This window comes from Lytechinus variegatus, chromosome 4 (genome assembly GCF_018143015.1).
Source record: "Lytechinus variegatus isolate NC3 chromosome 4, Lvar_3.0, whole genome shotgun sequence".
NCBI classification, from domain to species: domain Eukaryota; kingdom Metazoa; phylum Echinodermata; class Echinoidea; order Temnopleuroida; family Toxopneustidae; genus Lytechinus; species Lytechinus variegatus.
The window spans coordinates 19,869,050-19,885,063 of record NC_054743.1 but is presented as its reverse complement, the minus strand read 5'-3'; the positions used below and the strand labels follow the sequence as shown (position 1 = coordinate 19,885,063).

The window sequence follows — 16,014 nt, the reverse complement described above, 5'->3', positions numbered from 1 at the left end:
TACATATAAGAAGTGAAAGAGCAGCATGCCACACCACCCACAAAATACATGTGCCACCAGAGGGGTGTTTCACAAAGATTTAAAGGGGAATGAAACCTTTGGAATAAGTAGGCTTGTGTGGATAGAGAAAAAATCAAAGAATAAGAACAAAGAAAGTTTTAAAAAAATCGGACATATAATGAGAAAGTTATAATCATTTGAATATTGCAATCACTAATGCTATGGAGATCCTCCTATTGGCAATGCGACAAGGATCTATGATGTCACATGTGAACAACTTTCCCTTTGATGGACTATGAAATACCCTCAAAATGTCTCTTTTTGCTTTTTCATATGGTGATATAAACTCTTTATCCATGATGTACTCTTTAAAAATCTGTTATACATGCCCTCCTATAGAAAGAACACATGATCCACTGATAGATGTGATAAAAGAAGCAATTTAAGTGAAATATATACTTAGTAATAGGGAGAGTTGTTCACAAGTGACATCACACATCTTTGTTGTATTGCCAATTGAAGATCTCCATATCGTTAGTGATTGTAATATTCAAATGCTCATAACTTTCTCATTACTTTTCCAATTTTTCTAAAACTTTCGTTGATCTGTTTCTTTGATTTTTCTGTTTTCACACAAGCTATCTTGTTCCAAAAGTTTCATTCTCCTTTAAGTATGACTTAGAATCACACTTAAATGCTGACGCTTTACATGATATGCAACGTAATCTCTTTGATCAATATGCATTAGTGCATGACCTCTTGGCATGATCTGACCGATGCGGTCACGCCTTTGTTAGGCATGCAACGAGACATTGAAGTGCGACTCTAAGTCATGCTTGAATCTTTGTAAAACACCCTTCAGACCTCGTCTAGGGGCCCATTCAATTAAGAACTTGCTCCTATATTGACAACTACCAAGTAAACTTAGATCTTGATTGGCTGCTGTGCTTTAGTACCATGGTAGTTACCATAATGTCACCATAATGGTGAAGTAAACTCCTTTATGAAATTACCCCCAGATGCGGTCAAGAACCCTGTAATATAAAGGATACAATCAAGAGGTTAATTCAAGGTAATATTTTATGTCTATGGTCAACCTTTTCTGAATAAATTGCAGTCGGTTGTATTTATCAATCATATGTGTTTATGTTACTCCACCTGGGCAACTCAAACTGCCTTAGAATCCTTCTCCGAAGGTAATATTTAAAATATGTTTTTGTGCAATACATTCCCACAACGAACCTGATGAATTTATCTACTTCTCAAATCGATCCTGTTTTCCCGTATTACCCGTTCAAGTCTCTAACCTTTCATGATGTTGTTTTTTTTTCACAGCACTGCTGACATGCCAATGTCATCATCCATGTCATCGATAAACACCAACTCCACGACGACATCAGCTCATGAAAATCCCACGATCCTGGGCGAAGACATGACGACGGTCAGCGACGGGACGACGTCTGGCTGCGATGTCCAAACACCCTCTAGTGATGTTGCACCAACCATTGGTGACACGGTAGAGGATACTCTCAAATCAACCGATAATTCTTTGCATCAGTCACCCACGAGATTGGAAGCTAATGCAACGACGAGAAAGGCAGACTCAGGGACATTGTGTGATGATGGTGATTCTGCCTTTGCCAAGTCTGAGGATGTAGGTGTGGTGGCCAGTAGAACCAAGGACAGTGAAAGATTAGCCACTGGACGATCGGAGAGCGAAGCATCTGAGACCAGTCTTTAATGTTATCCAAAGTTCCCTAAGACTCTTATCATAGATATAACCTATACATGACTCCATCCAAGCTCAGAGCTGTATCATTGATGTTGCCTTTGGAAAATGACAGCCACCGCATCTCCTATCAAATCCTTGCCTGTTGTGTTGACCGTTGCGATATAGCCACTTTGTAGCTACTATCATGATGGGATTGTAAAATCCTATACCATTGATAATGTCACTGACAATGTCGTAGATTGTCTCCAAAGTGTATCATCCTTTTAGGAATGCCTGTATTTTACTTTTTATTTGGTTTTAATCTAACTTCATGAATGTTACCCTCTGTCTCATGGATCGAGGTTTGGCCCAAAGCCTGTACAAAAACTTACAGGGACTACAGAATTCAGTAGTCAATATATATTAATGCATATCTGTTGCCTGTGCCGGGTGTCAGAGCATCGTCGAACAAGAGTCAAATGGATAAAATTTATGCCTAGTAGAGATCTTTTTCAAAGCTTGAAGATTTCTGGACTGAGCAGGTTCAAATCAAAGTTTAGCCAAAATATTTGCATAAGTTGACTCACTTGAGCAATATCCTACCAGATTTTGAAAAGCTTGTGTCGTTCCCCCTCTTCTTATTCAAACTCCTGCCTAAGTCAAAGAAATTTCATAGCATTTGTTGAAGTAGTTTCTCTATGTCTTTCACCCAGAATTTCTTGGTGACTGATGAATGAGCTCATTGCTTTCAAGGAATTCTTACTTCTACTGCTACACATCAACACTTAAATGGAGCATGGCAAAAGGTATATTTTGGTCTTGCCAAGGACCCTTAATGCAGTGGCTGAACTCCAACCACAATCCTTGTGATTTCCAGTTGATAATGTGTCCATCTGATATCCATTCAATTAATTTGTAAGATGTGCGTTTAAAGGCCCATTTTAAACATATTTTCATTACAAAAATTATGAAATTCTAATTTCAGGAAGAATCTCTACAAAAAGAGCTCTACAATGGCCACCACACTCTTGTAAAATTGGCATATTAGATTAACCTCCAGTACAATTGTCATTATGGACTTTTATGGAAAGATAAGGAAAAAGGACTTTTAAGGAAAGGTATGGAAAAAGGAAAGGCAAATCCATATTAAATCAGAAATAGAAATCTACAGAATTCATTTTGCCCAATTGATCTTGGGCCTGGCAGCAACTGAGCAGTGCCAGATCAATGTTGCTCTATCCTTTAAATTGTTGAACGACAAACAGTGTGGCATAAACTCCCATCTTTTTAACGTCTTTTGAACTCCCGACCTCAAGCTTTGGAGATGGACTCGTACCAATGGAGCCAATAGACTGGTTTTAGACAGGCTTTAGGAGAATAAATATTTGATATTCATGTATTACATATACTTTAATGTCATGAAACCTCTAGTAAGTAGCGCAAAATGTTCTTGGTGCTTATTATCCGAATTGCCAGCTTAAATCAAAATGATAGGAATGTCATGCCTTAGGTGATGTTTATGTAAACTAGGACTTGTTTTGTTTCTTGTTTATTTGTTTGTCTTTTGTCTGCCACCTGTATTGTAATGCTGCAGCATGTTGCTTCCATTCTATGTGCCTGGTCAGTGTTTCTGAAAAAGTTGTATGCAACATCTAGATCTGTTTCTGTTGCCAGCAACAAACAATAAAAGATTAAAAAAAATATTGACTTGCATGCATGAATGGGTTTGTGTCACAGTAATGTCCATTCTAATCTACTATAAAACAATTTACAAATCTGATATGTTGTTGAATCTCATAAGAGTATTTCATCAATTTTTGAAAAGAGATTTTAAAAATAACACATTGATTTCCTTACATTATTATATTAGATTTTACCAGCATGAAGTTCAGAATATAAAATAAAGATAATGATATTTGATTATAGTAATATGTCCAATTTATAAACCATACAAACAGAAAGTTGTAATTTATTTCATTTTTTGTAATAATTTTGTGTTGATAGCAAGAATCTGCCTGTCACCATAATATGTTATACTTGTATATCTGTTCACATTTTCACAAACTTTCAAAGGTGCAGGCTCAGAACAACCCATATTCATTAGAATTCTTTCTTACATTATTGAAGAAAGGCATTAGATTCAATGTATAACATATCCTGGGAGATGTTTCACAAAGATTTAAGTATGACTAAAGTCACATCTAAATGCTGACACGTATCTGTAATACAACGCGCGATCTTATTGATAGATACGCAGTAGTGCTCGTCCTCATGACATGATCTGACCAATGCGGTCAAGCCTTTCATACCATACGCAACTCGGTATTTAAGTGCAACTCAAAGTCATACTTAAATCTTTGTGAAACACCCCCCTGGTCCCTGTAACACAATACCGATCAATTGATTGTCGGGCTGACTTTTGTGATTGATTGCATTTAAAATAATGTGCTATCAATCAAACACACATCATGTGTTAGATCAATTTCAAAGCTTTGTGTTACGGGACCATGGAGATACGTGTATTTCAAATTGTACAGTTTTCATTGTATGCACTATGTGTCATTGTTCAGTCACTTAACCATCACTATGCAATTGATGCAGTTTTCACAGAATACTTGTTTAATTTGTTGGTAATGTACATATGTATCATTGTAAATATGTGTAGATCAAGAGAATGTCTATAAATATTGTCTCTAACGAGATGGAAAATTGAGAGATTGGGTATCAGGCTCAGCAAAGAAAAATTATATATTGAACACTTGCCTCGTAGAAGAACCATCTCCCGATGCATGTAATGTATTAGTGGAATGTTTTATATATTTATAAATCAATTTTTATATAAATTCACAAGGGCGATTTACCCCCTATATCATGTTTGATGAGAGGAAAGAATAAAGCCTTTTGGTACAATTTGCTTTTTTCATGGGGGAGAGGGGGGGGGGGGGGGGGTAACAAAACTACAAATATGTTTAAAATCTCTTTGATTAACTCACACTTGTTCCAGTTTTGTGGCAATACTCAAATTGATGTAACCCTTGATATGTCAGTGATACTGATATCAAAATTGTCAAAATGGTACCATTTTTGTAATTTGGATCAATTTCTGTTCTTTTCAATTTCATTCCACACATGCAAAATACTTTTATATTATGGTATAGAATCTATGTCTGTATATGATTTCACTTTGAGAACTTGTAGTCATGGATGCTTGTATCTTTCAGTCACACTATTGTAACATGTTCCCTTTTGTCACAATGCTTGATTTTTATACACATCATATTATGCAGAGTAACACTGAGTGCTGAAAGGGCTTTTATGAACAATGCCGCAATTTGAACATAAAAGTGAAGCCAAGTACCTCACCGGCTTTTGTATTTTTACATTTTTGTACACATTTTGCATCTTTATATTATCGACCAGATCAAATCATGCAATCGCTTCATGTTTGTAATTTCTGTAATCTGTATGCAGTGTATGATACCGTACCACTCAGAATTTTATTATTTTTGTTTCAGTAGTGATCATGACATAAGAGAAATCAGTGAAAATTCAAATTAGTTACGTTATTGCATTCAAGTTCTAGAAACGTCATTAACTATACATGTGTGTTGCAACTGATGTTTTATTCAGTCTTAACTGAATGATAACTTACATTCAACCCTGAGAAATAAATTTCTCATATGTTCAAACTTTGCCTGTGTCAAAGACCCTCTTTGTTTAGGCATCTAAGGGGTCTTCAGAGGCTGTTGCATAACTCCCAAGTGCATTATATGTTATGATTCCTTTTTTTCTGTTTCATTAAAAGCCTGTTATAATTTTATGAGAAGTTATAAGGTATTGATATCATGTTATATGATTGATATCAATATATTCATTAATTTTAACTTCTATTAATAAAAAGCTTCATAAAATTGGGTCTTGTGCATTAAAGGTTTCATATGTAGCAATGGGCATTTAGATGAAAGAATATTTTTGTAACTTGTTTATGGCCTACCTTATCCACATGATTACTTTATTGGAGTATGATATGTTATGAACATTTTGAGGTAAACAAAATTGATTCCCTTTTTAATCATTTCTGTATAAAGAATACACTTTCATGATTTTTAATGGTTTTGTCAAAAATGCTGTTGTTTAAGTGATTCTATATTCTGACCTACACAGCTGAAGTTTTAAGAAAGGGGAAGAAAATCAATTGAACATCATGTACTGTATGCAACAATGAAAAACATTCAGATTCTTTTATAGCTCTTTATTATCATCCCCATCATCATCCTGTATGCGCATTCCATGTAATTTCAAGTGAAGTAAATATACAGTGATTGAAAAGATTTGAATCAAATACCGAGTGTGCAGGCACAGATGATTTTCTTTTTCCCGATGGTACCGGGTCTGAAGCAGAAGAATAGACTCACTCATGTATAAGCCAGTTCACGGTTAGCTCATGATCAACTATTCTCAAATGACCTTTGTGATTTTGCATTAGGATAAGCACTATCATTTCCAAATGTAGATGTTGTGTAAGCTTTACCAGTAGAGTATTCAAATTCTAAGAACAAAAGGCATTGTATAGACCAGGTGACTAGAATAGTACATCAGGGATAAAGTTTGGAAATCTGTTTTATTGTCTGCCTTTGGTACATTTGACTATTGTTTGTGCTACTGTTGAATACCAGTGATTATGAAGGCTCTATCTTCAGCTTGGATGTGATAAAATGAATATTTTGAAAGGAATACATGAATAATCATCAAATCACAAATGCCTATGTCAGTGAATTTGAAAGCCACCTTCATGGTTTTCTCCAATGACCTTTTTCTGCTCGTGCGCAGTTTACAACCGTGAACAGGCTTATTGTAGATGCTTCTACCAATTGTATTTGATGCAGAGAGTTTGGTGTCTACTCTTAACCCTAGACATGGTATTATTATTAGTATCAAATTTGATTTTGTGCTTGTAGATTAGACTCCACTTCTACATGTATCCCACCCCACCCCATCTTCACTACACTATTGCCATTTTGCCTGATAAGTGACTATTTTATACAAACCTATGATATAAACTGCCTTTTTGAAACTCCTATAAGCCTTTTAGAATTTAACTTGTATAACTGCCTTGGTAAGTAGGAATATGAAGGGAAACCCAACCTTTGACGTAATTCTATTTGTACGAAGGTGGAAGTGGAAAAAGAATGGTTTGAAATAGAATTTGAAATAGATTTGACTTGCATAAAACACAGAAAGGGAGCTCTGAAGTTGTAAAAATTGTGAATAGGAATTGATATGTGTCCAAATAGATCCTGAATCATTTTTGCTGCAAGTTGTAGCGTGGACCTCGTCTGTTTCTCCCTGTAATTATAGATCACCAAGCATGTTTTAGAAAAGAGTCATAGATGGTGATTTCAAATTAGAACATACTTATCACATAGTGAGATTGAATAAAGGGAAGACATTTCAGTTTTACAGCTTCAGCCATTTTCCATGAGAGTGATATTATAAAGGGTGCAAATGATATTAACTATTCTCGGTCTAATTTGAATTGAACTTTCACCATTCCTCTTTATTTTCATCTTTCTTTGTTTGCTTTCAAGGTTGGACTTTCCTTCAAGTAAAGTGTAAATATTGGTAAAATTCACAGGCCTTTAATTTCATAATCTTTCTTACTGTTTTTGAAATAGTAGATAATTACAAACTTACAGAGTAATTATCTAAGGCATTTACTGATTATTTTGTCCTAAAATATCACCTGAATACATCCAATAAGTTTGAAGAGCAATGAGAACAAATTATTATGTATATCGGATTCATCTAAAGCGACAAGGTACGGTAATCTATTATTGATATTTGCAAAGATATTTAAAACCAGAAGGAAATCAGTGTGCATTGTAATTTGTACATCAAAGTCCTTATTATATATGATTATATTTGCTACTGAATTTATCAAGATATATTGCTATGGAATAAAAGATTATATGGGACTTACTTCTTTTTTGTCAATTTAAGTGTGTGATTGTCATTTGTATGAAGAAGGAATTAGAGATGGTCATATCCCTATTCAATTAAATTCAATTCATTAATTTTCTCTTTCAATCTTTTTACAATTACAATGATAGTTCAATATACATATTTACAAAATTATATCATATAAATCATTTCTACAATACAATAATACTATGAAATCGAGAGAGACGACACCAACTAAAAAGCAGAGCTTGTAGGGTGAAGGCCCCCTTTCATAAGTACATTTTATGAATAAAAAATAAGATAAAATAAAGAAATAAACAGAAAATAACAAGGATAAACTTGTTAAACCACCATCAAATTAAAGGCGAAATCATCAAATTATGATTTAAACAGATAGAGTAAGATTAGACAAACACCCCCCTCCCCCATCCAAAAAAAAAACTGCATGAACAAACACAATTTTATTTATATTTTATTTTTTTGCATTATTTGAATGAAACGATTCTATGGATGTTTCATAAATGTGGAGTGAGTAATTAAAGGGAGGAGAGAGAAGAGAAGGAAAAATAACTTGGGTGAGCGAATTTAGGCGAAATATCGAAGGTTGTAGGCCGTTGAAGACAGGAGAGGACATAAATAATGTCAGAAAGAGGACGTGCCAAATTCTTTTCGCTTTTATTTTTCAATTTTAACATCGTACATGCACACTATTATGTGCCGAGTGTTCTTGCATGCTACCCATGCGCAAACGCTCATCTAGGTAAGAACCAATTAAATGTTAGGGATTTGCAACCATTGTGATGCAAACGTAAGCGTCATAATGATGTAATAGGTCAGGCCAAGTGCGCGCTTTTTATTTCATCCAATCATATCTGATGACAGAATTCATCTTATTATGACGCAATCTAAACGCAAGTTACTGAAATTAATGCAGGGGTGGTTACTCGTATCATAAAGCATGTAAAAGTTTATAGTTGGCCTACGTTTCCGGAGTATATTGCCCGTTGTCAAAAAGCAAAGAGAATGTTATTCGCATAGTTATTTGATTCACTAGTTGAAATTTTATTTAAGGCTATTGATATTTTGACACTAATTGTCATGTTTCTCTCAAATTCTACATTTGGTGTTGTGGCTTCTTCAAGCCCCCAGATCGTGGTCATCGATCACGGACAAACAAGCACTATTGAAGTCAACGACAACGATGGTTATCGATCTCACGAACATTCTCTTCAAGATTCTCTTCAATCGTATTCCGATCAGCCATTAGATTTGTCCATTCGAAAACGAAACGCTCCCAAGCATAATGAAAAAGGTGGATTTTCATCCAAGGAGGTCGGCACGAAAGGATACGGTTCTCACCGAAATCAAGCCTTGGTTTCAGATATCCATACCACAGGATCATCATCTGTCAGTTCTGACCTTTCTGATATCAGAATCACCAATGTTAGATCACTTGATGATGATAATTTTGCGTCAAGATTGGATGCGTTTCCATGGTTACGTGATGAGCTACATTAGGAAGAAAGTGGTAAAACATTCGATCCCGACATCAGACAGATGAAGAGGAGCGTAACAGAGTTCAGTGATCATTCAGAATTGAATTTTGTTAAGAAAAGGGCGCGCAGTTTTTCTTACCCAACATGTTCAACAACAGATGGTGTCAGTCCTTGCTCGATTCATGCACTAAGAAACGGCAATGAATTTTCGCGGGAAAATTGTGAAATCGCTCTTACTTTAGGACCTGATAAATATCCGATACCTATGAAACTTTTCAGGAGTAGTGAACAGGGCGAAACGAGTTTTTCAGCGACGAGTAATCGTAATTATAGAACAGAAGGAAAACGTGAATTAATGCAAAGCAGTACGAATTGGACGCCGGAGTATCAGGAATATCTAGGGTAGGTTCTTTTTAACAACATTTAAATAACATGTTGATTAATACAACTAATATAATTAATTTGTTTATTGGCTTGTTGGTTTTCCAAAGTTACATGATGCAATGATGAATGCAATCCAGCAATGAGGAGATAGATATTCAGAAACTGACACTTTTACCTTTCCATCCTCATGTAATGGTAATGGCATTCATGGAGTGGGTAGATAATGACCTTAAACTTTATAAATTCATTAAAACGCTGATTTTGTTATATTGATAACAAATATTTTGTTTTTCGATCTTATTTTGTGTTTCTTAACCTACTCAGAAATCAAGTATTCATCCTCCCTCCTTCCATCCTGGAATACAATAAATCATCGAATGGAGCATGTTTAGAAATTGGTACCAAACAACCACCTCATCGAATGATAAGCCATCAGGAGCCGGGTTTCGACGCGCATTCAGTGCAGCGGTGCAGCGCGCCAAATACTTCATCACAAAATTCATCGTTACCAACCCCTTTATCGCCTGCAAGAGTTATTTCTAATCGTCTGAGAAAAAGCAAATCTCGAAAGATGTCGAGTTCCACCCGTAACCGTGGTAACATCGAGGAGAGTTTGACAGAGAAAGATGGAAAGAGTAAACCACTGCCAGATGAATACCTCGTCGATCTCGAAATTGTTCAAATTCATCGTCGGCCGTATTTCCAGACTCAAGACAGCAGGGAACTTGTAGAGGTTCGACCCCGTGGCTTGAGGGATGATGGCCCAACTCTTCTCGCGTTTAGAGCATTGTCAGGACATATAATGATCGACTGGACAGCAAAGAGCAACTATAAAGCGGCAGAAAGGATCAAGGTAAAGGGGACTGGATGGATGGGGGCAGGAGTAGTTATAGTCAATCAGAAAAAAGAGGGGGGAGGAAAGTGAGTGGGTGGGTTCGACGGTGGTGAGGAAGGGGGAAAAGGCAGAGCAGAATTACGATGCTAAAGCGCTGCCTAGAAAAAGCCATATTCTTTAATTCTTTTTATCTCTAAATTCGTATTATTTTACTCGTCATTTTCTTATTTCAAAGCCTGTCTGTAATTGTAAAGATTTTAGAATAACGATACAATATGGAGAGTAATAACTCCAATTGCAAGCGCTACCTCATGCTTTCAGAAAGCCTTCATACGTTTTATATAGGCCTACTATCTTATTTCTTATAGAGGGAAACTTCTCCGAATTAATCCGGTATAGTTATTGTTAGGCAAAATAATAACGCTAGACAGGTACTATGAGTTGGAATCTATTCATTCTCGAGTGCATACCGGCTTAAAATCTGCTGCTGTTGTTGGAAATGTGACTAATTTCATAATTATATTATATTATATCTCATGAACTAGGAATTGATGCCATTAGCATCCTTGCAGGGCCCACGTCACGATCAACTGCACGAACCAGCCCCTGCGCACACACAGTCCTCAACCATCACTGCGCAACATCCTCGTGACGTCACACTACTTGTTGTCAATGGCATCGTCTATAAAGTCAGCGACGCGTAGTTTATTCTCAAGTTACACAATCATGAAAACCTGAATACGTAAAGGGGGGGGGGGGGGGGGGGGGTTATGTAACCAAAGTCAATGCTTGTATTTTTCGTTTTTGCTGAGAGCTATTTGGAATTTGTTATTAGTAAATCAACATATGATCATTTTGTCACTGAAATGATCACTATTATTGCCCAATGTCATACTTTATAGAGCACAATACACATGATACATCAAAAATGCCTAAATAATGGATAATGTATGTTTAGCCTCGTAAATTATTACATATGGATTTTATTATACCTTTACTGATCATCACACTCTCCTGGTTTATTTTATGACAGGGGTAATCTGGAAATGTTTTTTTAGTATTACTCTAGGCATGAAACTAAAAATGACCATTATCCATTAAATACTGGGATACCAGGAGTAATCATAGGAAAAATAACGAATGAATGGTTTGACATGTTTTAGAGTGTATAACAATAATATATATATGTTTTTTTATTCTGTTGACTTGCAGGGCAATCACTTAATTGCTCTTAATCATGCACTATTATATAGATTGCACTATTTAGAAATTTATTGTTAAGGTGTTTTCAAGGAGCTCAAGACTGAATGGTCTGCAGCTACGATTTTGAGGCATTTTGCTTCAAAATCCAATTTACTTACCTTATCCAATTTACTTACCTTAATTTTTAACTTAATTTTCTCTGAAATTAAGGTATGGGTGGTGAACATTACGAAAGAAGATGCAAGTGGTATTTCAATTTTTGATTGTTTCGTAACAGATCTCGTGTGTCTCTTGTAGTTGGTATTTGATATTTTATTTTAATTATGGTGATAACATAGAACTGCAAGTAACATGTATCTATAAAAACGAAGTTTGACTAATATAAGAAAACGGCAATAGCTGCTAATTTGATACGTTCATAAAATTCAAATGGAAAACCAATATCTGATCCTCTTCAACCGCGTAGCCAGGATTTCATTTTGGAGGGGGCGGTAAATGCACGCGAAGCGTGCCAACACTTAAAGAGCGCACGAAGCGCGCTCCCTAGGGGGTGGGTGCAGGGAGGGGGAGTTTCCCCCTCCCGCGCGAAGCTTTTGGTGTTTCATAAATTAAAATGAAAAGGAGCCGTCTCTCTTGTCTCTAGTGCCTATTTCAGCTCCAATTCAGTTGACTCCAGGGTGCTATTGTTTTCATGAACCTTAATTTGTTTTCAAAAAGTGATTGTGAACGCACAAAAAAGGAATACATTGGAGGAAATTAAAATAATAATACCCTCGCGCGAAGCGCGGAAGCTAAAACGTTTTATCAGTTTTTTTTTGCCATGAAAAGGGTCCCGACTAAAGGGTCTTCTCAAAGATATATTGAATACTTCCCTTGGAAAGATCAGATTTGATTACAAACAATTTAGCGACAGTGCATATCTTTAACTCGCAAAACAGAGGAGAAGAAGTGTATATATGCCGGGAGAAAGATATTCAGCCCCGCGCATAGCAATGAAACTGTGAAATTTCAAAGGGCGGACGTTTCATCAAAATAATGCAGATATGTCTAATACCACCATCGGCTCTAATTAAAATGATTTTCTAAGATTATTGAACTTCTTTATGAGGAAATAGTGCGCAGAAAGTTGAAACTTCTGTGATTTATTTAAATTAAATTAAAAGAAAGAGGATTCCTAATTTCTTTGACTTATCCTGAAGTGCTTCATTTTGAATAATAAAGAAACTTAAGTGTCATTCAACATTTCAAACTGAGGGCGCAAAACAGGGCAGGAGATGAATGTGAAGGGAAATGACATGAAGTTTAATAGAATTTGATAAAAAAATTATATTGTGCTTCTTTATTTAATACGACGCGAATTTTAGGAACCTGTTTGCCCCAGAATTATGGTTGTTTGGTAATGAGCTGAAAAGCAGGAGAAGTTGACTTTATGGAGGTGGAAATTGATATAAAATTTTACCCGCCCGGAGCCGACCCGACCAGAAGTTGCGCAATCAATTAAAAAAAAGATAACTTCATATACTTTGGCGTAGCCTTACTCTAATTCCATGCCATAATGGATACATTTGAACTTTAACCGGTAAGAAACACATATACCTGAGGTGGAAAAACAGGGTTAGAGAAAGGGTGGGGGAAACAATGGAGAATTGCAATATTGTCATTTAACCGCGCGCAGCGCGGAAGAAAAATTCATATATAAATTTAGAGCAAGAGTGATGGAGTTTCTCTTTTAAGAAAAAAAAGAAAAAAAAAAAAAACACAAAGCTACCTTTCTCCCCTTTCCTCCCTTCCCTTTTTCTTTTCTCCTCTCTTTTTTTCCCTTCTTTTTTTTTCTTTTTGGGGACGTTTTTTTTTTTGCGGGGGGGGGGGGGGGGCGACCGCCCCACCGCCCCCCTGGCTACGCGCCTGATCCTCTTAAAAATACATTATTTGATACTGTTTTCTTCAAATGCGTTTGGGTCAAATATTTAAGAAAGTCTATCAAAATAAACCAAAAAGAAATAATGGTAAAGATTTAATGGACAGAAAATGACACATTATGTTTACCAACCATTTATTAATGCATGGAAAGACATGCAGTTCAGCGGACTTCCTACTTGGTTAATTTAAGTTTATTCAATGAAATAAAGGAAAATAAATTTACTAGTTTATTAACATTTCAATGTCATTTTGTGATTCAGATTGTTATTGATTGCTCTTTCTATACCTCATTGATTAAATCGGTAAAAACAATAATTCCTGATCCTGTGAACAAAGGCATGAATAGGCCTTCATAGATTAATATTTTTTTTTCTTAATTAATGATTCCTGCGATTTATTCATGAAGAAAAAGATGACATTAAAATGATTATTAATCAATCAATCAATCAATCAATCAATCAACCAACCAACCATTCAATCAGACAACCATTCATAATCAAGCAACACCATTCAACCAATCAATCCATCATTCAAGCATTCGACCAATCAATCTGCTTTAATCTCTCTTTAATCTATCACTTTTCCAATGACATTCGTATAATACATCAACATTACTTTGACTGCTGCTTGCGCTGAATAAAAACACTTATGAAATGTGATTTACTTTACTATAGAGGAACATCACAACTTTATTTTCTTTAAAACTTTGGCATAAACTCTCAGTCTGTACGAAAATAATAAGTATTCCTTTACCGTCTTTGTCATTCATTCATATGACCATTTTCAATTATATAATGATATAACAATCACTATCACAAGAGTAGATTTTTAACAATATCACAAATAGGCGTGGTGGTCATATTATTATTCACTTGATGAATTGGCCACACACGTGACATTTGCTCCATATTCATGCATTTTATGATATTTGCAATTCTTGTCCACAAAAATTGACACGTGTCAAAAATACCTTATTCTAAAAAGAATATTCATATCATTAATCGTTTCTAAGGTTTGCTGTCTTTTGGGGAGTTTATAATTATGTAATGTAGATTCTAATGATTTCAAACAATTCGCAAGCAATGAACAAAACAAATTGAGTAAATACCAAACACAATTAAAGATTTATGGTTTCATCTTACAATGAAATAATCATCATAGTGCTATGAATTAATTAATGTATGATTATCACAACACATATCAAAATCCAAAATCATTCTACGGATGTAGTCGCCGTTCACAAGAGGCGCACTGTAGGCAATAAACATTAAACATAACAGTAAACAGTATTAGGACCTATACATGTACAATGAACGTTATAATCATGATAATAGACATGGTAATATATTGTAAAGTAGTGGTAAATATATTAATAGTGACGCTATCACATATATAGCACTAGCGTTGGGTGAATCACTAACATTCCATTTAGAATGCAAATAAAAGATTTGTATTCCATCAAAATGTTTTATTCAAGCGTCTACAATCAGACAATCATGTACATCGTAATTTTGACGTATTCCGTTTATGACGTCAACATACACAATCATATATATATACAAAAATATTTACATTTACTTAGAGCTATTTACTTTGCTCTTGTGCAGAGTTCATTGTGTTTTGTGAAACATTTATCAATTCAGCTGTCAAGCTCCGATCCCATTGTTTTGACAAATCATGAATGTTTATCTTGAATCTACTTCGTAAACAAACTAAAACTGTTTGTTGCAACATCTGATAAACAGATATATCACACCGATATATGGGTTTTCAGTTTCAGTTTCAGTTTAGTTTATTTCACTTCCATTTTCTAATAATAAACATAACAAACATATAAATACATATGTATGAATGCACAAAACAGAGTAAGTGTCATAAGAATACTTCAATAATTAATTAACAAATTCGTAGGAAATAGATGAAATATATACAATTCTTTTTGTTCCATATATATTTTGATGATAAGACAAATTATAGATTAGTTAGCATGTGAAAATGAAAATGAGGGACTTATTAAAAAGCGAAGCTTGTAATTGTAAATCCCATAGGATAAATTTATAGTAATCTTAATCGTATGTAATTAAAAGTAAAGTAACGTTCAAGTGACGTTTGAATAATAATTTCATTTCCAAAGGCACTAAATCCACTTTTGCTGTTTCAGAGATAAAACAACATTAGTCTATACAAAATCTTGTGCAGACTTCAATGGAAACTTATCTCAGTTGGTGCATAATCGCATTGTTTTCAAATTTGAGGCTGATTGTTTGGTCTAAAGACAACAAAAATATGAAGTACTGATGTCAAAGCTATTTCAACAAAAGTGGGTTTAACCCATTCAATATTTTTAACAACACATCATTTATCATATAGATTTATCCATATACTCTATTATTAACATGAATATAATAGTATTCAATCAGCTGCCGTTTGCAGCATTTGTCGGTATCAGAACAAATACAAACACAACATATGCAAATCAAAACATCATATAGTAACAGGTTCAA

General features: G+C 34.9%; 1 protein-coding gene across 3 annotated transcripts in view; it reads left to right on the top strand.

Moving 5' to 3' along the window:
* Positions 1-3,395, top strand: part of LOC121413570 (CNK3/IPCEF1 fusion protein-like) — a 40,063-nt gene extending 36,668 nt beyond the window's left edge. For all 3 annotated transcript variants that reach the window (XM_041606433.1, XM_041606434.1, XM_041606432.1), the window contains one exon: positions 1,336-3,395. In XM_041606433.1, the coding sequence (XP_041462367.1) occupies positions 1,336-1,741 (406 nt within the window). In that variant the 3' untranslated portion in view covers positions 1,742-3,395. The remainder of the gene's footprint in view (positions 1-1,335) is intronic.
* The last annotated feature ends 12,619 nt before the right edge of the window (positions 3,396-16,014 follow it).